Below are 26,085 nucleotides of genomic sequence, written 5' to 3' on the forward strand. Positions count from 1 at the left end.
TTCACAATCGGGGGTTGAGTCCCCTTTTGTTTAGAGTGAGGGTCATTCCTATTCATTGTAAACTTACATCCCCCTTCAGTGTAAACTTATATTGGCATTACCCAATTCCCATTCATTCAACAAATTAAGCGCCTTATGTGTGCCGGTTCCTGTAGCAGGCGTTTGGGATAGCAGCGAACTAAACGAGAGATCCTTTCCCCGGTGGAGCTTAACGTTGGACGAGAGACAAACGACGAATACGATTTAAACAACTGAATTATGTAATTCGGAAATTGATAAAATACTACAGAGAAAAAGGTACCAGGCCGGACAATGATTTGTGGAGGCCACAAGATAGGGGCTGCGGCTCAGGCTGGGGAGAAGCGACACGAGCTGAAGTCGCGGAGCTCTGTCGTTTGAGGACCAGGGAGATACCCTCTGCAAAAGGACATCAGAGCGATCTGATTTATGCAGAGACAGGTGAAGGGCAGAAAGCGGGCTAGACAGAGATTCCCGCCGAGAACCGCGGAGGCGGAGGGCTGCTTTCCAGCAGGGGCGAGAAGATGTCCTGGCGGGCGGCTCCTGGAACCAGGCGGGGGCGGCCACACAAGGCCAACCATTACGCCCCCAAAATGGCCTCCCGTGGCCCCTTGCCGCCCCACCCGCGGCTCTCCACCGCCCGCCGGCCCACGTGACCCGCGCCCCCACCCCTGCCCGAGACCCCCGGTCCAATTCCGTGCGGCGAGGGGCCCCGCCCCTCGAGGGAAACGGACCAACCAGAGGAAGGGTAAGGCGGGGCGGGTGGTGACGGCCAATGGGGGTGGAGCTCCGGAGGGGAGTAACAGGTTGGTGGGGGGAGGGCGCGCGGAGGGACGGAGGGGGAGGGCCCGGGAGCGGCGGGTGCAGCCGTGCCCGAGCGCGAGCCCGAGCCCGAGCCCGAGCCCGGGAGCGCCGAGCCCGGCTGGGGTGAGTGAATGCGGAGGGGGCAAGAGCACCTGAAAGGCAGGCGGGTCTGAGGGGCAAGGGGCGAGGCGATCCGAGATACCCTCCTCGGGGTACAGGTGCTGCATTGGAGAGAGGAGGAGGGGAGGTGAAGCTAGGGTGGGAGTACTGGTTAAGAGCTGGCTCCTGCTCTAAGGTGCCAGAGGCAGGTGCCTGGGAACGTGCCAGGTGAGGGGCACCTGAGGCTAAGGTTACTCTCAGGACGTGAAAGCGTTTCAGGGCCAGGTTATCTCTGGAGGTCAGACGCCGGTCCCAGGGGCAGAATTTCTCTCGGAGACCGCCGTGTTAGGGGGAAGTAGTTAGTCTCAGTTGGGCAAGGGGAACTGCTGCCTGGGCTTCAGAGACGTCAGGGGGAAGGCATCCAGAGGTGCTGTTTCCCTGCGGTTTTCCCCTGGCTGCCGTTCTGAGCTGGCGCTGACCCCTCCTTTCGGGCTTTGAGATGTCTCTGAGGTGTGGAATCTTGCTCTAACCATTCACCTACAGTGCAGACACCGAGGGGCAGAACAAGAAGGCACCCCCATCTCTTTGCCTGGTGTGAAACTATTTAAGCCTTCGGTTTCTGTCCTTTGCTTTTATGCCTGGGAGAATTTTTCCTTCTTCCTCTTGAGAGAGTGCTCTCCAAGAGAGGGAAATGAGGAAGCATAGATCGCTGCAAAATACGTAGAAATACTTTCTAACTTTCTAACGAGGCCTCTGGCTGGGGCTAGTATCAAACCCTCTGCCCAAGCGCGCAAACTTTCTTCTGTGGTTCTAGATAGGGCCATTGGATGCGGTTTGGGAGCGTGACCAATTTCCGTGATGCCTCCCAGAAGATCCCCATTACTCCTTGAAACCCCACAAGGCGTCCCCGACTCTGGGACCATGGTGGCTATCAGACTGGCAGTAGGCACCAGTGGTGTGGGAAATAGGCAGGAGTCCTTAGGAGACCACAAGACTAGAGGAATTAGCGCCTCTGGGTGTCCAGGCTGGATGAGAGCTGCGCATTGGGGCCCAGACAAGACTTCTGAGGCAGATTTCCTTGCCTTAGGCAGGTGAGGGAACCAGAGCCAGTCTTAGCTTGGCCCCTTTGATGCCCTGCCTGAGGAAAGTTGTCGTAATTGGGAGATAATTAGCAACCGCTATGTTGTCCATAGGCTGCCTCCGCGTGCCTCTGCACCTCTTCTTTTATTCTTGATATTTGGGAGTGGGGGGCTGGCCCTAGGGGCCTGCTAATCCAGAGATTTGCCTGACCCTAAGAGGATTCTGGCTTCCTAGAACCCTTTCTTCTTTCCCCAGGCTGACCTGCATGCTATCAGCCTGTGGGAGGTGAGGAGAAGGTAGGGTTGCTTCGCTTCGTGCTGGGGAGGGGAGAGCTAAGGGCCAGGGAGTTGGCCAAGGCAAGTGTGGGATGAGGAATGCAACTTCGGGAACTTGAGAGGGAGGGGTGGGGGACACAAAGTCTTCCTGTCACATAGTGGCCTGTCACTCACCAGGTTCTTTGTGTATCTCTTCCTCCCTGTTCTCTCTCCACCTTCTGCCTCCTCCTTCAGAGCCTTGGCATCTGGGCTGGACAGTCCTTGCCCATGGAGTTGCCTGCCCCCTGCCTCCTCTGTGGTGTGGAGTTTCTCTGGTCTGCTTTATGAGCTGCCAGTGGAGTCTCCGTGGCCCTCCCCTTCCCCTTGCCTCTCAAACCAGTCCAGCCAGTTTGCAGGGCCCAGTTTGTCATTTGTGTTTTTTCCTCCACTGGCCAACCTGCTCTAGCCTGGCTCTCAGGTTTCTGCTTTTTCAGTGGGACTGGGTCAGGAGTCCACTTGGGGTGGTTCTTTTTGATCCATGGGGAACCTTCTTGTCTTTGTAACTCTTCCTGAGAAAATAACCAATTGATCAAGATAGAGCTGTCCTTTTCTATTTTGACCATTTACTTCCCTTGTTACCTCTGAGGGGAGTCTAATCTCTGTACCTCTCATTCTTCCATTTTCTAAATCTGCCAATTATGCAGCATCTAGCATGTTGCCTGCCCTGTATATATCAGTCCTTCCTCTGTACACCCCAAACCACCCCACCCCCACTTCCTGCCAGAAGTCCAGAGACTGTCACTCCTAGTTGGAAGCCAGACGCTTATGGCTGGGCCAGAGGTGACGGAATTGGGGTAGGGCAGGCTAATGAGTAACTCAGGGAGAAGTGGCTGTCTGGTACAGGTGCAGAGTGTCCTCCCTCTCCTTACAGGCAGGAATGGCAGAGGCAGACAGATGAAGTCGAATTAACCTGTGGCCTGGGCTCTTCCCAGAGTACAGTTGGTGAGGAGTGCCCTGGGCACATGCCAGAGGAGGGAAAAGCAGGGGCGGGTTGTGAGAGCGAAGCCTCTGTACTCCATGTTTCCTGGCACTAGATCGCTGTTTACCTGCCTCTGGGGCTTACGCAAGACCTGGGAGCTGCCTGCCTCCCCTGGCCACGCCCCACTGTCCTCTGTAACTGAAGGCAGATAGGTTTCGGGTTTTCCATGTTGAATCATTTAGAGCTCTGCTTTCTGACCCACCCCAAAGATCACTTCAACCCTCCTGGCCACTGACCCACCTGTCCTGGGACTAACGGTCTGTTGAAGTTAGGGAGTCCCTGGGACCTGGGGGCGCGTTCAGCACTGCCTCTGAACAACGTGGTGCTCTTGGGTGGGTGAGGGGCTGTGCACTCTGCTGGGCCTAGTCTGGGAGCTCCTTGACCTGGATCTGGAAGAGCAGTAGATGTACTGACAGAGTAGAGCTGCCTTATGAATAAATCATGTGACTTCTGAGAGCTGGCAGTCTAGGCACATCTGGTTCCAAAATTATGACTGCATGGGGCAGGGAGAGGTCTTGTTACTAGGGCAAATGAGAAATGGCTGTAAGGGATCATTGGGTGAATCTCCCCACTGCTGCACAAGTCTGCCTTGGTTCAGGATACAACCTTTAACAAATATTTATTGATGCATACCATGTCACCAGGCCCTGGGGCCACCAGAGTCAGCTGAGAGCCATGTTCTTTGCCCTCCAGGAGTTTATAATCTAGTGGGGAGACAGACAGGAAACAAATCATCACTCTGATAAATATATAAAAATAAGCAGGGGTGTCTGGCTGACTCGGTACAGCACACAACTCTTGATCTCGGGGTTGTAAATTTGAGCCCCACATTGGGTGTAGAGATTACTTAAAAATAAAATCTTCAAAAAAAATAATAAACTGAGGTAAATTCTTTGAAGGACAACTGTAGAACATACAACATGGTTCTGATCTAGTTTGTGGGAGGGGGTGGTAGGGAAAGGCTCTGAGGAAGTGACATCCTTCTGTGAAGCCTTGAAGCTGGGAAGGTCCTGTGGAAGGAACATGTGTATGCGGGGTAACATTTGTTGTCAGCTTTGTGACAGGCGTACGTGCTGCTGTGTTTCATGTTTCATGTCTTATCATTTTCCCTCTTTTTTTTTTTTAAGATTTTATTTATTTGAGAGAGAGGGAAAGTGAGTGAGTGAGTGGGAGGGAGAGACAGTCTGAAGCAGACATCTTGCTGAGCACAGAGTCCAACGTGGGGCTTGATCCCCACAACCATGAAATCACGACCTGAGCCAGAACCAAGAGTCAGGCACTTAACTGACTGAGGCATCCAGGCGCCCCTATTTTCAATCTTTTTATTAAAAAAAATAATGGAACCTAAGTAAATTAAATGCAAGAATCTGAAGTGTAGAATATGATAAAATTTTTACAGCTGTATACACATGTATTTATTGTCTAATTCTCACAAGTATTACCTCATGAGTTATTATCATTATACCTATTTTACTGATGAGGAAATTGAGGCTCAGAAAAGTTGTGATCTGCTCAAGGTTATATACATCCACCGAAGCGCAGGGCCAGGTTCCTTTTTTTACCGGACGAGTGGTTTGGTTCTCAAATGGAGTCTCAGAACCAAAAAGGAGAAGAACCATTGCCAATAAGGGCGGCTCGCTCCCTGTTCCTTTCTCTGGACGGGAAGGGCTGGGAATGCTAGGAATGTTCTTCCCACCAAGCCCCTTCTCACCTGCAGCTAGGCCACTCCCTTCCCCTCTCACCCCGGTTTCCTGGGCTTCCTAGCATGTCTGCTGTTCCTGAAGGGGGCCTTGCCAACCTTCCTTGGCCCAGATTTCCACTGGGAGATTGAGCTGGGGATGTTTGTTTGTCTGTCCGGCTCTTCAGGTATTCCTCCTCTGGTTTGGTGCTAGGCTGTGCTGGAGATAGTCGCAGGGCTGGGGAAGCTGGAGTTTTTATTTGCTTCAAGGAGAACCTGCCCTCCCCAGTTCCTGGAGCTGGAGTACACCTGGAATATATTCCATTTGCCGAGTCTAATCTTGGGCTGATGTAGACCGGAGAAGTTGGCCCAGGGGTGGTCCTGGCTCTGGCCCTCAGGTGGAACAAGTCTGCCTATCCCAGGGCCCTTTGGACTGACATTCTTAAACGTTACTTAAATCTTTTTTTGAATAAGCAGTACATCTACATGGTTCCAAATTTAAAAGGGACAAAGATACACAGTAGAAAGCTAGTTGCTCTCCCATCCCTGTCCTTAGCCCCCAGGTCCTCCAACCCAGAGGCATCACTGCTATCATCCCAGAAATGGGATGGCATACCTTGTGGGCGGGTCTTCTGTATTTTACATGAGCTCTGGGAGTAGAGGGCCCATTTCCTCCGTTGGGATAGAGGTATGTATTAGGCGGGGTTTGGGTTCTGCCTTCATCGGGGTTGGAGGAGGCGCACCGTGCTACAGGCGTACTTGTTAAACTCTTGACGAAGCCAAGCTCCCTAGGACTGTATTAGAGGAAATGGATTCTTCTAAGTCGGTGGGTCTCAAAATCTGGAATCTGGATCAGGAGCATCGGGATCTCCTGGGAACTTGTTAAAATGCAAATCCAGACCTACTGAATCAGAAACTCCGGGGACAGGCTCCAATAGTCTGTGTTTTTATAGGCCCCTCAGGTACTTCTGTTCAGATAAAATATGAGAACCACTATTCTATGTAGAAGGAACGACAAGGTAATAAGCCATACAAAAGCCGGACAGGTGGAGGTTTCTGGGTTGCTACTTCCAGTCTCTTAGCTTTAACTATTTCCTTAATTTTCTAGGACCCCTCCCATTCATGGAGCAGGCATCCACCATGGCTGAGCCCCGGGGCCCTGTAGACCATGGAGTCCAGATTCGCTTCATTACAGAGCCAGTGGGTGATGCAGAGATGGGTACCCTACGTCGTGGTGGGCGACGTCCAGCTAAGGATGCGAGAGCCAATACCTATGGTGTCGCCGTGCGTGTGCAGGGCATCGCTGGACAGCCCTTTGTGGTGCTCAACAGTGGGGAGCAAGGTGGTGACTCCTTTGGAGTCCAGATCAAGGGGGCCAACAACAGAGGGGCTCCGGGAGCTCTGAGCTCTGACTCGGAATTCCCTGAGAGCTCCTACTCTCATGCCAAGGAATTTCCTGTCCGCTCACAGGGCAGCATGTCTGATGAGGAGCCTGGGACCCACTGGAATGGAAGGCTACTCCGATCCCAGTCCCAGGCCTCACTGACAGGCCCTGCCGCTGTGAGTCCGAGCCCCAGGAGCACTAGCCTGTTGGAGCTGGCCCCCCAAGGAGCTTCCGCAGGAAGCACCATTGACACTGCTCCCCTGTCTTCAGTGGACTCACTCATCAGCAAGTTTGACAGTCACCATGGGGGGCAGGCCCGGGGCCGGACTGGCCGGCGCATGCGGACGCTGCCCCCTGAACAACGCAAGCGGAGCCAAAGCCTGGACAACCGGCTCCCACGGGATTCCCTTGAGGAACGGGAGCGTCGGTCCCCCAACCACTGGACTCCTAACACAAAGCATGACAGCCACATGGGCAGCTCCAAACAGTCAGCCCAGAGCCAGAGCTCTCTTGGTGGCTTTAGCCGTGCCCGTCAGACCCAGGACTGGGTTCTTCAGAGTTTTGAGGAGCCACGGGGGAGAGCGCAGGACCCTGGCATGCTGCAGGTCAGACCCCATTCCTCTGTGGCTTCTGGTCCCCAACCCAACAGCCCCAGGACCCCGTGCTATTCAAATAACTTAAGGCAGGAGATTTCTACTTTTGTCCTCCACTTTACTCATCCTAACAGATGATATTCACACGTACAAGATGCTTCCACGGAGATGGAACTAACTGTGAAATCAGCCTCCACAAGCATGAGAGTTACTTGTTACTGCCGGCCATGAACTGTGCCTCAGTCACTAGCATTTGCTAGGTCTGCAGCAGGAGTAAGGCAGGCCTGGTAATACGAGCAGCTTCCGGTGCTCTTGTCAAAGCTCCCACCTTTGTCTCCCACCCGGGAGTGTAACTAAGCGGGGCAGCGGCGTCTCGGAGACAGCGTTAAGCTTGTTCATGCACAAATCCTAGTACATTAACTGTCAGTAGTAGTAACTTTACCACAGAGCTCACAGCTAGTTGAATCTGCTTGTCAGGGAGGATCTGGCTTGCAGCAGTAGTGAGAGGTGTACCCTGCTCGGACCTCTCCTGAGCCTGCTGCTCAGGCCTCAGCGGTGTTGCCTCTTTTCCCCACTTAAGGCTTGTCGAGCATGCTTGGAGGGCCTCATCTCCCACCTGCCGCTTCTGCACCATCTGAACCCCATACGCACTGCTGGCTTCATCTTCCTGTTTCTCTGGGTTTATGTTTTGCAGCTCAAATCAACTCCAGACCTTCTCCGAGACCAGCAGGAGACAGCCCCACCAGGCAGTGTGGACCACGTGAAGGCCACCATCTACAGCATCCTGAGGGAGGGGTGAGTAGGGGCCCTCCCAACAGCGCAGTCACACACCCCCCCTCTTTTCCTTCTGGCTTCATTCCCCATCTTCCCTGCCCTTAGCTCTTCCTTCTCTCATCTCTGCTACGTCTTCCCTCCCTTAGCCTTTGCTTCTGTCCTTTTATCCTCCAGAAGCTCAGAAAGCGAAATGTCTGTGAGGAGGAAGGTCAGTTTGGTGCTGGAACAGATGCAGCCTCTGGTGGTAAGTGGCCACGTCCCGGTGGGAACGGGGCAGGGTTAGGGCCTTTGGGGCCTGGATCTGGATGTGGACCCATGCCCTCCTGCCCTGTCTCTGGCAGATGACTTCTCCTGGCTCTGCTAAGGCCCTGGCTGGGCAGAGCGAGCTCACCCGAAAAGTGGAGGAGCTGCAGCAAAAGCTGGATGAAGAGGTGAAGGTGAGGGGAGATGGGAGGTGCAAGAGGCACATAGGACACAGGAGAAACCGTGGCCTGGGTTGCTCTTGCAGGCGATCTAATGAGCACTCGTGTGTTCTGTGACGCAAGAGACAAGAGTGTGTGCTGGTCTCACCAAGGACTTCTGGGGTTCCCTGATGAAGAACATACTCATCAGAGCTCTGCCTACCTTTCATTCATTTCCTTTGGCAGTTCCCATCCTGGCTTTGCTGCTCACTAGCTGTGTAAGCCTTGATCAGCTTACTTACCTCAGTCCTTGTCACTGTCACGATGATGGCAATACCAGTAGCTGTCATTTATTGAGTGTACTTTATGTATATATGTATTTATGTATGTTTATTTATTTGAGAGAGAGAACGTGTGTGCGTGCACATGCGTGGCAGATAGCGAGGGAGAGGGACCAGCAGACTTCTGCTGATTGTGGATCCTTGATCCCAGGACCCCAAGATCATGACCTGAGCCGAAGTCTGATGCTTAGCAACTGAGCCACCCAGGGACCCCTGTTGAGTGTACTTCTTGTAATAGGAACTGTCCTGGGTAATACGTAATAATTATAGTGATCTTGTAAAGTAGGTACTGTGGACTCTTTCATGATAAGAAAACTGAAGATCAGACAGGTTAAGTGAATTGCTTAAGGTACTAAGTTACAGAGAAGGAATTTAAAAATTCAGGTCAGCCTTACGTGAAAAAAATATCGCAGGGCACCTGGGTGACTCAGTTGGTTAAGTGTCAGATTCTTGATTTCAGCTCAGTTCATGATCTCAGGGTCCTGGGATCGAGCCCCGTGTCGGGCTCCGTGCTGACCATAGAGCCTGCTTGGGATTCTCCCTCTGCCCTTTCCCCTACCCTCACATTCTCTCTCTCTCTTTAAATAAAATAGAAATAAAATAAAATAGTTCAAAAAATATTGCTCCCACCTCTCATAGTATTGCCTTGCATGTAGTTGGTACTCAGTAAGTATTGGGTTGTAACTCCCCTTATTTCCTGGAAAACAGTATAGTGTACTGGTTAAGCGGTCAGCTGTGGAGTCAAACTGAGTTCAAATCCTGGTAAGTGTTGGCTGCGTAACTGACGGCACGTTCTTTACGTGTTCTAAGCCACTGGGGATAATAATTGTACTATATTATTTATTTATGGCTGTGTAACAAATTACCTTAAAACTTAGCAGTTTGAAACAGTCATCTCCTGGTGTCTAGAGGGCCCAGAGTCTGGAAGCAGCTTAGCTGGGCAGTTCAGGGTCTGTGAGGAGTTTCCAGTCAAGGTATTGGCTGGAGCAGTGCGTGTTGGCTGGAGGCCTCACTTCCTTGCTGTGTGGACCTCTTCATGGGTCTGCTTGAGTGTCTGCACTGTAGGCAGCTAACTTCCCCCAGAGCGAACGATTCAAGAGAGAAGGTAAGGAGGAAGCGGCAGTGCCTTTTTAGGACTAGTTGCAGAGCCTACACATCACTTCTTCCTTTTTCTGTTTGTTAGAAGAGAGTTCTTAAGTCCAGCCCGTACTCAAGGGGAGAAGAGTCACCTTTTGAAAGGAATGTCAGAGAATTAGTGGACATACTTTATTTATTTTTCTTTTTTAAAGATTTTATTTATTTGACAGAGAGAGAGAGAGAGACAGCCAGTGAGAGAGGGAACACAAGCAGGGGGAGTGGGAGAGAAAGAAGCAGGCTCCCAGTGGAGGAGAATGATGCGGGGCTCGATCCCACAACGCCGGGATCACGCCCTGAGCCGAAGGCAGACGCTTAACGACTGAGCCACCCAGGCGCCCCTAGTGGACATACTTTAAACCCTCACAAGTCCCAAGGCTTGTTAAGAGAATTAAATGCAGGTAATAAACACAGGACCTGTAGTAGAGTGCCTGTCATTTAGTGAGTCAGTAAATGTTAGACATTTGCATTACTCCTGGTCCTCCTGAGAGGCTTTCCCTACTCTCCACCTGCTTTACTCTCCCTGCCTTTTCCAGAAGCGACAGAAGCTAGAGCCATCCCGAGTTGCGCTGGAACAGCAGCTGGAGGAGAAGACAGAAGAGTGTAGCCGGCTGCAGCAGCTGCTGGAGAGGAAGAAGGGGGAGGCCCAGCAGAGCACCAAAGAGTGAGTGCAGCCAATGGTGCTCATGGGGCTGCTTGGGGACGGAGGCTAGAGTTGGAGGTGCGAGAGAAATCTCTAGAAGCTAGAAGGGGCAGACAGAGATAGTTCAAGGATAGGACCTTTCTCTTTACTTTCTCTGTCAGTAATGGTGATAGTGCCTGAGTTGGGTTACCTGGATTTGCCTCTCTACTTCAGGCTCTAAATCTGTAAAACAGTACCTACCTCACAGGAGTGTTCTTTCAGCAGACGTTTTTGCAATGAATACTGTGTGGCTGGCACTGATCTAGATTCCTGGGGTACACCAGTGAACCATTCAGATGAAGAGCACTGCTCTCCAGAAGCATACTTTCTAGCAGGGTGTGGGGCGGGGGAGACAGAGTAAATAGTGAACATATTAGGTAAGTAAATTTGAAACATGTGAGAAGGTGATAAGTAGAGTAGGTCAGAGTAGATTAGAGGGCCGAGTGGTGGAGGAGCAAGGTCCAGTATAAAATAAAGTGGTCAGGGGAGGCCTCATTTAAATTTGAACAAAGAAGGAGGTTTAAATGAATTAATACATGTAAAGTGTTTAGAAGTCTGCTTGACATCTTGTGTTTGACGATATTATCTATTATTAATTATTAGGCTCCAGAACATGAAGCTCCTTGTGGACCAGGGTGAAAGGGTACGACATGGGCTAGAGGGCCAGGTGATGGAGCTGCAGGACAAGCTGAAACAGACCCAGGGGCCGGAGCCTGCTAAGGAGGCGCTAAGGAAGGTAGGGAGCAGGATGGCTCCCGCAGCCCCTGCTTCCTGTCAGCGGGAGCACCCTCAGACCTGTTCACCCACAGCTTCCCCACAGTATGGGCAGTAGGTAGCTGATTGTGGGTACCCCTTAGTGTGCTTTCAGACGATTCAGTGGTGGGGTGGGGGTTAGAGCCCAGAATGGCGGCCATCCTAGAGGGCAGAGAGCACCTGGTACTGAGCCTGAGAGTTACAAGGTGCTCAGTAAATGTTTTTGATTGACTAAATGAACAAATAGACAGGCAGATCCTAACAGAGTCACCTGTGTGCTTCCATCTTCATTTCCCCAGGACCTGTTAGAGACCCGGGAGCTTCTGGAAGAGGTCTTGGAGGGGAAACAGCGGATTGAGGAGCAGCTGCGACTGCGGGAGCGGGAGCTGACAGCCCTGAAGGGCGCCCTGAAGGAGGAGGTGGCCTCCCGTGACCAGGAGGTGGAAAATGTCCGGCAGCAGTACCAGCGAGACGCAGAGCAGCTTCGCCGGAGTATGCAGGACGCGACCCAGGCATGTGACCCGAGCGGGGGCTGCCGGAAGACGGCACGCCCACCCCCAGAAGGGTCTGCCTTGAGGTCCCTTGGTATTTGGGGACTTTCCTGGTCATCACTGGAGCTACCTCTAAAAGACACATGTGAGATGTAATGAAAACCTTGGCCAGGAAAACTACAAGGGCAGAGTGGGGGAATGCAGGCCAGGAGCACCATGAAGGTGTGTGGCCAGAGTCCCGTGGGGAAATGAATGGGGGAGGCTTCCTGTAAATGACGGCAGGGGGACTGTGACTTGGGGAGAGCTTTGTGCTGGCATCGCGTCAGGCACCATTGGGGTCTCACAGTGTAGCCGGTGTGGTGCCCTCTGGTCCTGAGCCTCCCCTCCCACACACTTAGACTTTGGTCTGAAGTACATTCTTCCCTCTGAGCCTCCTGGCCCCCAACTGTTTCCTTCCTTAGGACCATGCTGCATTAGAGGCGGAGAGGCAGAAGATGTCCACCCTGGTGCGAGAGCTGCAGAGGGAGCTGGAGGAGACCTCAGAGGAGACAGGGCATTGGCAGACCATGTTCCAGAAGAACAAGGAGGAGCTTAGAGCCGCCAAGCAGGAGTAAGGACCTTGCCTCTCTCCCAGGAACGCTTATCCATGTTTCCTATATCCTGCTGCTTTTCTACCCATGCTGTGCCCTTTACTCTGCTGAGAGTGGGTGCTCAGTCTGTTGGCTTCTGAGGAGGTGGTTTGCATTGTCCTGCAGTCCTCTCCCAGGGAAGTGGCCTGACCTTGTTCCCTTTCCCTTTGCATTCACCTGGCTGGGCTCAGACTCTTGCAGCTGCGGATGGAGAAGGAGGAGATGGAGGAGGAGCTTGGGGAGAAGTTGGAGGTCTTACAGAGGGATTTAGGGCAGGCCCGAGCTGGTGCTGCAGATACTCGCCAAATGGAGGAGCTCAAGAAGGTACTTGGAGGGGCGCCTGGCTGGCTCAGTTGGTGGAGCATGGGACTCTTGATCTCAGGGTTGTGAGTTTGAGCCCCATGCTGGGTGTAGAGATTACTTAAAAAGAAGGTACTTGGAGTTGGGCTGTGGAAGGGCAGGTTGGGGTGATTGGCACTGACCTCGCCTACCCATGAGGGCCTCCACACTGTTGTGGCTGCCTCCTGTGTGCTTGGTTTTCAGGGCCCACCTTGCCTGCTTAGCCATCTCTCTCCCCCACATCCTCTTTGATGCAGTTGGGCTGCTCTCGTTGAGTGCACAGGCTTCCAGCAGAAAGGACTCCTGGTTGGGTTCTAGCCAGAGGCTGCTGGCTGCCTCCCAAGAAACTTCATGGGGAGCAGCGTTTAGATGGATTTGTGAAACTCCAGGGTCAGTTTTGCAAGCTTGGAATTTGGTCCGCACAGGGAGAGTTGCTCTGTCGGGAGGGTGTGGGACGGTGGGGAGTGGGGCAGGGGGATGGACTCATTAACTGCATCTATGAAACCAACATTTATAGTTAGGGTGCCAGTTCGTTAACTTGTAACATGAAGTGTCGGCGCACAGACTGGAATATTTGCATCGCATGGCCAGCTGACCTACTTGGGAAGCCAAATTGTAATTTGAAGGCTGCTTAGAGGGTAGAATCTAGACGCAGGGATTTTATCATGCCTGGATGTTTTTAAATGATAAGGTCATCAAATTGAAGCAAATACTAATGACGTCTTCATATTCCTGGTATTAGTTTATGAAGGATAAGAAAGCAACTAATTATTTTGGATGATTTAGAAACTTAAAAAATATTTTTGTTAGTATGGAGAACTGGCCTCCTGAGGATCCTTCTAGGTTTATGGTTCTTTGATTGACTATGCTGGATATGTAGTTGGTGCTCATTTAACAAGTATTAAGTAATCAGTGCTTGTTTCTCATGCCTTTACCATATGACTAATTGTAATTGAGGTAATCATTTATTAAACGAGTAAAGAAGTATAGCTCTAAGTGATGATTTTCCAGATAAATAAGTCTGAGCTTACACACAGAATACTTGGAGAAAAACGTAGTAAACGTTAACCAAATATACTTTTAGTGATTGTGAAATGAAAAGCGCTCTTAAATTTTTACTACGTTAATACGAAGTTAACAACTATCAAGGTAGTCTGAAGTCTGTTCGCCGTATTAGTCGACATCATAAACTTGGACATCCTCTGGACAATCTCAGTTATCATGCAAGATAAAGCTACAAAGCTAAAAAGTAATAAGTAGTGCTTCATTTATCTCCCGTATGAAGTGCATTTTATCAAGTACTCACTCAAACAGCATACACATTAGGAAAACAGACCCCATCCGGTGTAGACCACACGCTGTGCTGTTTTTTTTTATTTGTAGTTAGTGTCGTTAGTGTCTTACATTGAAAACTCAAAATATATTGTATAACCTTTCAGCCTAATTATGGTACTTCCTGAATTTTCAGAAGTAGCTAATAGCTAAAGAACTAGAACCAGAGCTCATATTTTAATTTTTTTTTAAAGATTCCTATTTTTACACCCAACGTGGGGCTCAAACTTACAGCCCCGAGATTAAGAGTTGCACGTGCTACCGACTGAGCCAGCCAGGTGCCCCAATATTTTAATTTTTCAAAAAAGAAATAAGAGCAGCACCACTATTGTATAATATGTTTTAGTTTTCAACATATTTTCTTTTGTTTTTGAAATAGCCAATCCTGTTTTATCCACACCCTCATCTCTCACTTCGTGTGATTTTTTTTTTTTAAACGGAGATTTATTTCACATACCATAGAATTCACCCTTTTAAAGTGTACAATTTAGTGTTTTTTTAAAAAATTTTATTCATTTTATTCATACACAAGCAGGCAGAACAGCAGGGAGAGGGAGAAGCAGGCTCCCTGCTGAGCAGAGAACCCAACCTGGGACTTGATCCCAGGACCCTGAGATCATGACCTGAGCTGAAGGCAGATGCCCAACTGACTGAGCACCCAGGCGCCCCTTAGTGGTTTTTTTTTTTTTAAGATTTTATTTATTTGACAGAGATACAGACAGCTAGTGAGAGAGGGAACACAAGCAGGGGGAGTGGGAGAGGAAGAAACAGGCTCATAGCGGAGGAGCCTGATGTGGGGCTCGATCCCATAACGCCGGGATCACGCCCTGAGCCGAAGGCAGACGCTTTAACCGCTGTGCCACCCAGGCGCCCCCCCCTTAGTGGTTTTTGGTATATACACAAAGTTATACACATCCATCATCACTATCGAATTAGAGAACATTTTCATCACCCCAGAAACGAACCCCATACCCATTAGCAGTCACTTTCCCAGCCCTTGGCAACCACTAACCTACTTTCTGTCTCTAAGCATTTGCCAGTCTGCACATTTCATATAACTGGATTCATATGGCCTTGTATGTCTGGTTTCTTTCACCTAGCATAATCTTTTTTAAGGTTTACCAGTATTTTAGCAAGTACCAGGACTTCATTACTTATTATGGCTGAATAATAGTCTATACGGATATACCACATTTTGTTTATCTGTTTACTAATGGGTGGACATTTGGGTCACTTCTGTATTTTAGCTTTCATGAATAATGCTGTTAAGAACATTCACGTGAGCATGTATTTTGGGAACATGTTTTCAGTGCTCTTGAATATATATTTTGGAATGGAATTCATATGGTCACTCTATGGTTAACTTTTTGAGAAACTGTCAGACCCCTTGCCCAAGTAGCCACACCATCTTTCATTCCCCCAGCAATGTATGAGAGTTCTGGTTGCTGTGCAGTCTGTTATCCCAGGCTGCCTCTATGCCCTGTCACTGTCGCCCTTCCCTTCCAGGAGCTGCACCAGGCACAGCAGGAACTTAAGGAGCTGAGAGAAGAGCAGCAGAGCCAGGAGGTGGCTGGGCGCCACCGGGAGCGGGAGTTGGAGAAGCAGCTGAGGGTTGAGGCTGATCGAGGCCGGGGGTTGGAACAGCAGAACCTCCAGCTACAAAAGACCCTCCAGCAACTGAGACAGGACTGTGAAGAGGCTTCCAAGGCAAGGGGAGTGGGCACAGGGCTTAGGAGGTGGAGGCTGAGGGGTCTGGAGGGCTGAGGAGCCAGAGGGCATGGAAAATTACCTCTCATGGGTATGTACAGACCAGATCCTTGGTCCTAGGTGTGTGGTTAAAAGTGGCCAGGATTTGGCAGGGGGGAGGCAGGGCTGCACCTGGTGATTCCCACCACGTCTCTGTAGGGGTGGGATTCTCAAGGACACTACCAGTGTTGAGGTCTAGTTCTTGTGGGCTCTCTTTGGGGTGGCTTTCCTGGTAGTGGTTGGTGACTTGGAGCCCTGGGGTCTGAGCTGCCACTCCCCGAACTGGCCGCAGGCTCAGATGGCAGCAGAGGCAGACGTGGCAGTGCTGGGGCAGCGGCGGGCAGCAGTGGAAACGACGCTTCGGGAGACCCAGGAGGAGAATGACGAGTTCCGACGGCGCATCCTGGGTCTGGAGCAGCAGCTGAAGGAGGCCCGAGGCTTGGCGGAAGGTGGGGAAGTGGCGGAGGCAAGGCTTCGGGACAAGGTGCAGCGGCTGGAGGTCAGTGCTTCTGCCCACATCATTGGCTTCCCCCTGGCCTTCTCTCTTCTCATCCCTGGCTAAATACTTCCAGCCAAATCCTCAGCTATCAGTTTTATTTTGCCCTGAGCGTGCTTCCAGTTGCCTTCCCAATCCAGTGTTAAACTTCGGTTTATTTCCTGGAGCGTGCTTTACTGTGGACATCTTGGCCCTTGCACTGGTATTTTTGGCTCTTATCTCCCACCCTGTGCTTGTTCTCTGTGTCTTGATTTCTTTGCTGGTTCCTCTGAGCCTGTTTTCACTGCCCACCTTTTTCATAAATCGTTCTTCCCTCCCATCTATTGCCCTCTAAATGGCTTATGTCTTCCCTCTCCCAGGCAGAGAAACAGCGGCTTGAGGAGGCCCTGAATGCAGCTCAGGAAGAGGAGGGGAGCCTGGCAGCTGCCAAGCGGGCACTGGAGGCCCGGCTGGAGGAGGCCCAGCGGGGGCTGGCCCGCTTGGGGCAGGAGCAGCAGGCACTGAACCGGGCCTTAGAGGAGGAGGGGAAGCAGCGGGAGGCACTCCGGCGGGGCAAGGCTGAGCTGGAGGAGCAGAAGCGCTTGCTGGACAAGACTGTTTGCCAGCTGAACAAGGAGGTGGGGCCCGGGGTGGCCTGGGCTCTCAGGAAAAGACCCAGCTCCTACAGAAGCTTGCCTGGCAGGGAGAGGGGCCGGGTAGGGGGTCAGAATGTGTGCTGTTTGCTTTCCTCAAGTTCATCCGCTGGGGGGGGAGGCCAAGGCCAAATCTTTAGAGAGGGGTGTCCTTCCTGCTGCTCCTCAATGTTCTTGTCCTTCCCTCTACGTCCCATTTCATGTAGTCTTGGTCCTTGGACAATGTCTCCTGGGATTCTCCCTTAGACATCTGTAAGACCCGAACGTAAGAATCTTCATTAGTAGAATGTTCTGTTTGGGGTAGGGAAAGGAAACTTCCATAATCTCTCCATAGATATCTTTAAGACCTAAACACAGGAATTTTTGTGGGTGGAATTTTATAGTTGGGGAAGGGCAAGGAGAAGGGGAAAAAAGAAAATAAATTGCATTTTTTCAGGTAAGGTTCTCGTAATCTCTTACTTTAAAAAGCTAGAACATACGTACATCTTTTGTCAGTTCTGAGATGCACATTGCATCATCTCTGAAGTTGACTTGCATCTTACAACTGATGGTATGCTATAGTTCAGTTGGCAGGTTTTTCTTTCTTAGTGGTACATCTTATGATCATTGGCGTCTTGAGTTTGTTGAAATATGGTCATTTAAGGTTTACTTTGTCATTTAAGGTTTACTTTGTATCACACTTTTATAAATACTTTATATCATTAATGTAATTGTCACAATAACCTTGTGATGTAGGTACCGTTATTTTCCCATTTTACAGACGGGGAACTGAGACCCAGAGAGGATAACAAACTTGCCTGTGGTCACACAGCTAATAAGTGGTAGAGCCAGGTTTTGAACCCAGGCAATCTGTATATTACTACTAGCCGTAGTAGGGACCTAGGCCCAGGGGAGAGCAAGGGAGGGCTGCTTCGGCAGCAGCGAGAGTCTGGGGAGTCTGGGCTCAGAGGAGGGACAGAGGTGTGGGGCTGAAAAGGCTCTTTTCTCTGCATCTCAGCTGGAGCAGATTGGGAACGACTCGAAGCAGGCCCTGCAGCAGCTCCAGGCCCAGCTGGAGGATTACAAGGAGAAGGCCCGGCGGGAGGTGGCGGATGCCCAGCGCCAGGCCAAGGAGTGGGCCAGTGAGGCTGAGAAGAACTCAGGGGGGCTGAGCCGGCTTCAGGATGAGGTAGGAGGAGAAATGGCAGGAGGGTGGGAACTGCCCAATGTCCTTGGTTTGAAGGTCATCACCTCTTTTTTTTTTTTTTAAGATTTTATTTGAGAGAGTATAAATAAAATCTTAAAAAAACCCCAAAACAACCCAGTACCAAAAAAATCTCAACCCTGCAGCGTTAGTGGAAGTATGGTATCAAAACAGAGGCATGTCTGACACAGAGTGGGTGCTTTAAATATGATAGTTTTCGTTTTTTATCTTTTTTAAAAGATGATAGCTAGTTTTAAGGCTTCACAATCTTTTACAGTAACAATTTGTTATAATTTTGTGTTTTGTGATTACATTAAACCCTTTTTGTTTTGTTTAAAAAAAAAAAAAAAAAAAGAAGTCCCAGTACCCAGCCTGGATCCTGTAACCCTTAAATCACAACCCCTCGGGCTGGGAGCCAGGATCGGTTGTCTAAAAACTGAAGTGATTCTAATTTGTGTAGGACATTTTAAAACAATAAAGAAAATGGACTAAGGGCTCCTTGGACTAAGAACTGCTTTCTGCCTGCTAGATAGGATGCTGCCTGATTCCTGAATTGTTGAATAAAGCTAACTAGATCTTCAAAGAGGAAAAAGTGGACTAAAAGTCAGCCTGCTTTTTGTTACCACCAGGCTCTGGCAATTCTAAAGAATGTCAGTGACGAAACATTTCTCCCCACAGGGGCGGACTGCTCCCACCCCTCAGCCCCCACGTTACTTCTCCAAGTTGTTGCATTTTCCCTTCTGTCCAGACCCAGAGGCTACGGCAGGCCCTGCAGGCATCTCAGGCTGACCGGGACACTGCCCGGCTAGACAAAGAGCTGCTGGCCCAGCGACTGCAGGGGCTGGAGCAAGAAGCAGAGACCAAAAAGCGCTCCCAGGATGACAGGACCCGGCAACTCAAGGGTCTTGAGGTGACGGCATGGGAGTGGCAGGGAGGGGGAGGGGTGTCCACGTCCTGGCACAGGTGGGACTTCTGTGGGGGAAGGAGCCAGGATACACCAAGCCCCCTTTCTATGCTAAGTAGAAAGCTAGTAGCCCACAGCTGATGGATTTTGTTCGGGTGTCGTGTTATGAATGACTTTGAGTTAATTGCCAATGTTTAGAAATTTATACATGTCACTTATTTATATATTCTGATTTCTGGCTTCTTTTGTACATTTGGAAAATATGGTAACACTGAGCTTCTAATCCTGAGTTGTCTGCATGGCAGCTGTTGGCTGGAGCTGAGCAATGGCATCTCCCCTTTAGAATGAATAGTGGTCTTCAGTTTGCTATATTTGGCAATAATAGTAGCAGTGACAATAGCAGCAAACACGTACTATGCCATGTGCTGGGCACTTAAGACTCATTTACTTCTGGGAATAACCCTGTGGGATAGGTTCTCCATTTTATAGTTGAGGAAAACAGACACACAGAGAGGTTAAGCAACTTGGCTGTGGCCCCCCCCTTTTTTTTTTTTTTAAAGATTTTGTTTATTAATTTGACAGAGAGAGACAGCCAGCGAGAGAGGGAACACAAGCAGGGGGGAGTGGGAGAGGAAGAAGCAGGCTCATAGTGGAGGAGCCTGATGTGGGGCTCGATCCCATAACGCGGGATCACGCTCTGAGCCGAAGGCAGATGCTTAATGACTGCACCACCCAGGCGCCCCGGCTGTGGCCCTTTTGCTTGGAAGCAGTAGATCTGATTTTCAGACACAGGCCGTGTGGCTCCAGAGACCTTTAGCCTCTATGTGGGGCTCCCTGGGTGCTTCCTTGGTCTGAACCCTGGCGGTTCAGTTTCTGACTCTCCATCCCAGCTTTGGTTCGGGCACTTTGGTTTATGTCTGTTTTCCCATTAGGGAAATAAGGCTGCCCCACTGAGGAATCAAATCTGGGGTTTTCATCCTGCCAAGGGCCAAGACTAGAGCGGGCGTCACCACCCTCTCCCCTCAATGCCATGCCTGGTCAGCAGAGGGTGCTAGCTCCATGGTGGCTTCGGGCAGGGCAAAGACCAGCTGGTTATGGGGACCTGGGAGACAGAAAGGTTTGGGAGGGTCCTGGTTGGGGTTTAGCATTCTGGTGTCCAGCATGTGGGGCAGAATGAACCTGTTGTTCCTCTGTCACAGGAAAAAGTCTCACGGCTGGAAGCAGAGTTAGATGAGGAGAGGAGCACCGTGGAGCTGCTGACAGAACGCATGAATCGTGGCCGGGACCAGGTACCCCTTTCCTTACCCCTCGGCCTTCTCAAAAACACCTTCACCCTCCCATAGTTCATAATCTGGAGAATTCTGGCTGCTGAATTTGTGCATGGCTGGTGCTCCTTCAGAGTCTCCTCTGCTTCGGGATGGGTGGAAAGAAGCCAGGGAGTCGAGTGGAAGAAGGAATCCTGGTGGCCCGGGATCCTCTCTGACCTGAGTCCAGGCTGCTTCCATTCAGAAGGGATGCTAGTTCCTGGTGAGACGGAGGTGGCCCTGTTTAAACTCTCTGGCTCCTCCCATTTGAATAGGCTGTGATTTCTTAGTTGCCTGAAAATTGTGGGGATTCAGAGAGCATCCTACAGTTTACTGAGCCTCATGTGGTTCACCTGGCTGGTTCATTGTTAGCCCTCCCCAAAGCTGGCTCCTGTCACCCGTCCCCACTAGGTGGACCAGCTGAGGACAGAGCTTATGCAGGAGAGGTCTGCTCGACAGGACCTGGAGTGTGACAAAATCTCCCTGGAGAGACAGGTGAGTGGGGGAGTAAGGAGTCTTGGGGATAGACCCCAGGAGGCAGGTAGAATGAGCATAGGAGGGTTCAGAAGTGGAGTGTGACCATGAAGACTTTCTGTCCCTTTCAGAACAAGGACTTGAAGAGCCGGTTGGCCAGCTTGGAAGGCTTCCAGAAGCCCAGTGCCAGCCTCTCTCAGCTTGAATCCCAGAATCGGGAGTTGCAGGAGCGGCTGCAGGCTGAAGAGAGGTGATGTGAGCCCATCCTCCCCCTCTCCCTCTGGGCTTTTCCCTGTCTTGCACGTCAGACATGGCCAACCTGGTCTGATCTTTAGGGGGATCTTTCCTCTTGGTAAAGAGCAGAGGGAGTTGCCCAACTTCGAAATGTGAATGGCCTCTTATCTCCCTGGTTCTTTGGATCTGCCCCTGGATCCTCCTTAGTGTGATGTGACTGAGAGGAGTTCATGGAGGCCGGAGGGGGCCAAGTAGAATTTCCTTTAGAAATGGCAACAGCCATAGACACCCCCCCACCATACCCTCCTAGGGAGAAGACAGTTCTGCAGTCCACCAACCGAAAACTGGAGCGGAGAGTTAAAGAGCTGTCCATCCAAATTGACGATGAGCGGCAGCATGTCAATGACCAGAAGGACCAGGTGAGGATGGTAGCTGGGGCCAAGCAACCATATGGTAAGCATATACTGTGCATTTGCTTGAGGGCCAAGGGAGGCCCCATCTCATAGATCTTCCCAGCTTTGACTCTCCTTGTATAAGGATGGAGACTAGATTGGAGGCACTGGATTAAAACAGTCATAGTAAGCACATGCATTGAGTGTCTGTGATGTGCTAGGTTCTCTTTCTAAGTGTTATACGTGTATGAGCTCATTTAATCCCCAAAACAAACCTGTGAAGTTAGGGAACTTGCCCATGGTCATGACATTTTTCTAGGGCAACGATCCCTTGTCGGAATTGCTACAGGGGAGGGTCCAGTCATGGTAGCTGCAGATGCTTTTCTAATGTGGGGACTTGGTATCCTGCCCAGCTAAGCCTGAGGGTGAAGGCTTTGAAGCGGCAGGTGGATGAAGCAGAAGAGGAGATTGAGCGACTCGATGGCCTGAGGAAGAAGGCCCAGCGCGAGCTGGAAGAGCAGCATGAGGTCAACGAACAGCTCCAGGCCCGGATCAAAACCCTAGAGAAGGACTCCTGGTATGGGCTGCTTTTCTGTCCCCTGGCTCAATCAGGATAGTCATGCAGGAAGGGAATGGGTTCTCTGGAGCTGAATAGGGAGGAGAATCTCTAAGATGGGACTGTGTAGTCACTCCTTCCTGGCTGGAAGCTGTGTGGTTATTCTTTAGTATCTCAGCCCACAGTCTGTATATATCCCATGTCCCCAGATCTCAGATTGATGGGGGATCTTGTGAGTGCCTTGAGGCCTTAGAACAACTGGGAGTTCCTTAGCATGAAAAGCGTGGTTGTCTCAATCTTTCTGTCTCCCTCCCTAACAAGTATTCCTCTTTCTCACTCAGGCGCAAAGTCTCCCGCTCAGCTGCTGAGTCAACCCAGCATGAAGGGCTGAGCTCAGATGAGGAATTTGACAGTGTCTACGACCCTTCTTCCATTGCATCACTACTTACGGAGAGCAACCTGCAGACCAGCTCCTGTTAGCTTGGGTCCACAGGGACCAGAAACCACACTTGGCCTGCCCTGGCCAGGCCTGCTATGCCCTGCCAAGCCTCGAATTCCTCATTCCTGGAGGGGGGTACCCAGTTAGTCGGCCCTGAGACCAGGAGAGGTGTGAGTGATGGTGATAACAAAGGCATTGGCACTAAGCTGGTGAACAGGCTTTCCCTTTCTTTCGGAGGAGTGGGTATTTGAGGCCAACTGAGCTCTTCCCTTAAGTGCCGAACCTCTTTTTCCTCCCTCACAGCAGATGCTCAGCATATAGGCTAAGGGGGATTGAGCAGGATAGGAAGGGACAGACATTGCCACGTATATAAAGCTTTATTTCTTTAGCCCTTAACCCTCAGGCTCAGGGAAATACCTTTTTGATTTGACTCCTTCAGTGTTTTCCTCCCAGTCTAGAGCGGGGTGAAGGGAGCACTATGGGTAACGGACACAGTGGGGTGGCTCTATCCAGCTCTTGGATGCTCCTCTTTGCCCAGTCATGGGACCCATCTGGTAGTCCCCACCCCTCTACACTCTTACACATTTTGTCTTCCCCACACCAGTGGATCCAGGGGATCTGTTCTCCCCTTCCTGTCTTCACCATTCCTACCTTCCTTTCCTTTTGGTGCCTTAGTCAGGGTGAGGAGATAAGGACACTCTTCTCCCCTTCTATACCTGCACATTCATACCTCTCCAAGGACTGACCTTTCCCCAGCCAGGGCCCTCAGCTTTCCCTGCTTTCCCAGTCTAGAGAGCTACTGGCCCCTCTGCTGATGAGCTCTTGGGGGATGGACTTTGATAAGGTGGTGGGGCTTGATGCTGCTCAGGGTTTCCATCTTTCCTCCTCTCCTTCTGTGACTATGGGTTGCATCTGGGAACCCTGATAACTGTCTACATGAGTTTGAAAAGCAAAGGTTTGTCTTGTGGTTTCTCTGATCCAGATGTGCCCAACCTCAGTAGGGAATCAGGGGACCCTCATTAATCTCAGGAGCTTGGACCTGACACAGGGCTTCCTGCCTAGGGCTAAAGATCGACTCTTGGTAGAAATGGGAAGAGGCAATGGAAGATTTATTCCTCCCTTGGGTTTTGGGGAGAGCCAAGCCCTGGTAGGGAGGAAGTAAGGGGGATGATTTACCTTTCTTATTTCCTAAGCAGACTCTGTAAGGAGCCTGGGGGAGGAAGAAGGCTGTTTTCACCAATGACTTGTAATTTCATGATTAAAACAAACAAAAAACTTCATTCTGCAAAATAGAGATTTTTCCCCAAACCAACCCAGCCTTGATTTTATTTTAAATTAAGTATTAAAATTATATATCTATACTGAAACCTGTGACTTCTCATTTTTCCTGGCTTATTTGGAGGTCTGTTTTATGAAGGAACCATTTTAGGGGCGCCTGGGTGGCGCAGTCGTTAAGCATCTGCCTTCAGCTCAGGGCGTGATCCTGGCATTATGGGATCGAGCCCCACATCAGGCTACTCCGCTGGGAGCCTGCTTCTTCCTCTCCCACTCCCCCTGCTTGTGTTCCCTCTCTCGCTGGCTGTCTCTATCTCTGTCGAATAAATAAAATCTTAAAATGGTTTCTTTTCTTTTTTTTTTTTTTTTTTAACTACAGAACTTAGAGGCTGAGACTGGGGTTTTCTTTACCTCACGTTTAGAGGCTCTGTACAGCAGGTTAGATAGCACCTAGGGAATCTGTAAGTGTTTAGGGCACCTCCACTCTCCTAAATGACCTTCTGGGAATAGACCAGTAAAACTGTCTCTGAGGGTTAAAGGAGACAGACCAAAACTGGGTTTTATTCCCTTGGGGCACAGGGATATCCCCAGCATTCACCTCCCATGTACAAAGACATTCATTCCCATCTGGTACAGGACCCAGTCCCTACCTGGGAGGTAGCAAAATTTCTGTCATTTCTGCTCTTGTGCTGCCTGGAAGAGGGAGCTAGATGTTCATCAGGGCCTATTGCCAGATTCAGGGGCACTGCCCACTCCAGAGTGGGTCAGACCTCCAGCCTGCTTTCCACCTGGACCACAGCCCAGTGGAGCAGCCAGCCTGCAGAGAAAAGCTGGGCTGGAAGAGACTCCATCCTTGGCCATCCTCTCCTGTGGGCCCTTAAAATGATACCCTGGGGGCGCCTGGGTGGCACAGTGGTTAAGCGTCTGCCTTCGGTTCAGGGCGTGATCCCGGCGATCTGGGATCGAGCCCCACATCAGGCTCCTCCGCTATGAGCCTGCTTCTTCCTCTCCCACTCCCCCTGCTTGAGTTCCCTCTCTCGCTGGCTGTCTCTATCTCTGTCAAATAAATAAATAAAATCTTTAAAAAAAATGATACTCTGGGCTTGGGGAGCGGATGCCATTGGAGAAGTTGAGGCTCATCCTTTCTCAAGAACGCAAAATCCTTTTAAGGCAACGTGTCCCGCCTCTCCCAACCATATAAGGGCAGCTTTGGTGTAATAGCTTCTACAAAACAAGCCCCACCCAGAGTCAAGCTGGCTTTGACTTTGGCCTGGGCCTCCTGCCAGGGCAGGGCACCTGCCAGACTGGCTTAGGCCAGTCTGAGTGAGTTGGCCTCTGGTGCCTGCGTTTCTACATGCTCAGCTCCACAAAGGTGGCCTATATATAGGGAGAGAATGGATGGAAGCGCTTTTCCAACTCAGTCCTCTAAGGGGCAGGCAGGGTGATTGTCTTTCACCAACACTGACCTTGGAGTTGAAAAGAAGGAACAGCAAGATTAACGAAGAATGTCTGAGACACAAACACACACAGTGGGCAAATTTTCTGTTAAGCAGCCTCAGGTAGCTCCGAGCCCCACCTTTTTGTAAATCTGAGCCAGTGCAGATGGGCGTGCCCTGATGCTTCTCGGTCACGCCCACCCCTCTCTTCCGCTCACATTGGCGAACGACACCTTTGGGGCGTGTCCAATCAGCAGTCCCCGCCCCCGCCGCTCCTATACAAGGGGGCAGTTCCGCGCGCGCCTGCCTAGTAAGCGCCGGACCTCGGGCCGGAGGTTGGGCGTCCGCGCTGCGACCCCCGGCGGGAGTAAGATGAACGGGACGCGGAACTGGTGTACCTTGGTGGACGTGCACCCGGAGGGGCAGACTGCGGTAAGAGAGAGTGGCCGCACCGCCTTCCCCGCCCCGTATTCTCGGTTTCCAGTTCCGTCCCTCCCGTGCCCAGCGCCGAGTTCGCTGACATCACCTGGGGCCGGCTTGGTGCCGTCCGCTCCTGGCGGCGCTTCTCTTTCTCTTTTTCTACCGCGGCGTGGCCAGCAGTGGGGGTGCTGGGGAGTCGCGGCAGGAAGGCTGTTCGGAGGCTTGGGGACTCGGGGCATCCCTGCCCTCTGGGAGGACACTGCAGCTCCTGCCCGGGACCCCGAGCGCGTATCCGGTCCGCGCTCTTTAGGCGTCCTGTGAGCAGTAGATAGGGTCATAGGAGAAATGAGCTCCTGGAACGGGATCTCTGCGCTCTTTGTACTTTGGGTCTCCGACGGGGGAGATTAGGCTTTTCTGTGGGTCCTAGTGGTCTCAGAGGCCCTTCAAAGAACTTATTGGTACCTTGCGTGGTCGGTAAGTAGACAAAGGGTAAAGTGAAATCCTGGGTCTTGGACGGTAGGACTCCAGGTACGCCGAGATTGGCCAGGAACTCCACCTTTCGGTGGGAGGGGTAGGGCTGTCCGCCTGGGGGTCACATCTCTGCTCGGATTTCTCCTTCCCCTTGCAGTTCTCCTGGTTCCCCTTCCCCCATCAGCCAACCGGTAGCTTCCTGGGACGGTTTGTTCACTTTGTTTCCGGGTCCAGCTACCAAGCTCCAGGCAAGTGAATGAAGGAGATGCCAGAACCTAGGCAAGAGAAGTGACCCACG

General features: G+C 51.1%; 2 protein-coding genes across 5 annotated transcripts in view; both read left to right on the plus strand.

Moving 5' to 3' along the window:
• Positions 1–835: 835 nt before the first annotated feature.
• Positions 836–23,801, plus strand: CGN (cingulin). Of its 2 annotated transcripts, none has more exons than XM_045790538.2 (21): positions 836–945; positions 6,081–6,961; positions 7,644–7,744; positions 7,898–7,967; positions 8,065–8,160; positions 10,136–10,263; positions 10,885–11,017; positions 11,334–11,546; positions 11,987–12,135; positions 12,346–12,478; positions 15,332–15,532; positions 15,864–16,070; positions 16,427–16,684; positions 17,697–17,867; positions 18,631–18,792; positions 19,986–20,075; positions 20,502–20,585; positions 20,696–20,814; positions 21,109–21,217; positions 21,604–21,767; positions 22,088–23,801. In XM_045790538.2, the coding sequence occupies exons 2-21, from the start codon at positions 6,095–6,097 to the stop codon at positions 22,224–22,226; spliced, it is 3,594 nt and encodes a 1,197-aa protein (XP_045646494.2). In that variant the 5' UTR covers positions 836–945; positions 6,081–6,094; the 3' UTR covers positions 22,227–23,801. The 2 variants fall into 2 exon arrangements, with proteins under 2 accessions (XP_045646494.2, XP_045646495.2); XM_045790539.2 differs by having other exon boundaries at positions 8,065–8,154.
• Positions 23,802–25,188: 1,387 nt separating this feature from the next.
• The window catches only part of TUFT1 (tuftelin 1), a 44,488-nt gene continuing 43,591 nt past the window's right edge, over positions 25,189–26,085 (plus strand). For all 3 annotated transcript variants that reach the window (XM_087866293.1, XM_045790537.2, XM_087866292.1), the window contains exon 1: positions 25,189–25,328. In XM_087866293.1, coding sequence (XP_087722419.1) covers positions 25,269–25,328 — 60 coding nt within the window. In that variant the 5' untranslated portion in view covers positions 25,189–25,268. The remainder of the gene's footprint in view (positions 25,329–26,085) is intronic.

This window comes from Ursus americanus, chromosome 12 (assembly GCF_024610735.1).
Source record: "Ursus americanus isolate L20-20 chromosome 12, mUrsAme1.1.p, whole genome shotgun sequence".
NCBI lineage: Eukaryota > Metazoa > Chordata > Mammalia > Carnivora > Ursidae > Ursus > Ursus americanus.

What these genes read in the sequence shown, in the direction of transcription:
- CGN (XM_045790538.2), top strand. Translation starts at nt 6,095, where the DNA reads ATGGAGCAGGCATCCACCATGGCTGAGCCCCGGGGCCCTGTAGACCAT. An exon ending in AAATCTCCCTGGAGAGACAG is followed by an intron (nt 20,586 to 20,695) that starts GTGAGTGGGGGA and finishes TGTCCCTTTCAG; the next exon opens with AACAAGGACTTGAAGAGCCG. An exon ending in ACCCTAGAGAAGGACTCCTG is followed by an intron (nt 21,768 to 22,087) that starts GTATGGGCTGCT and finishes TTTCTCACTCAG; the next exon opens with GCGCAAAGTCTCCCGCTCAG.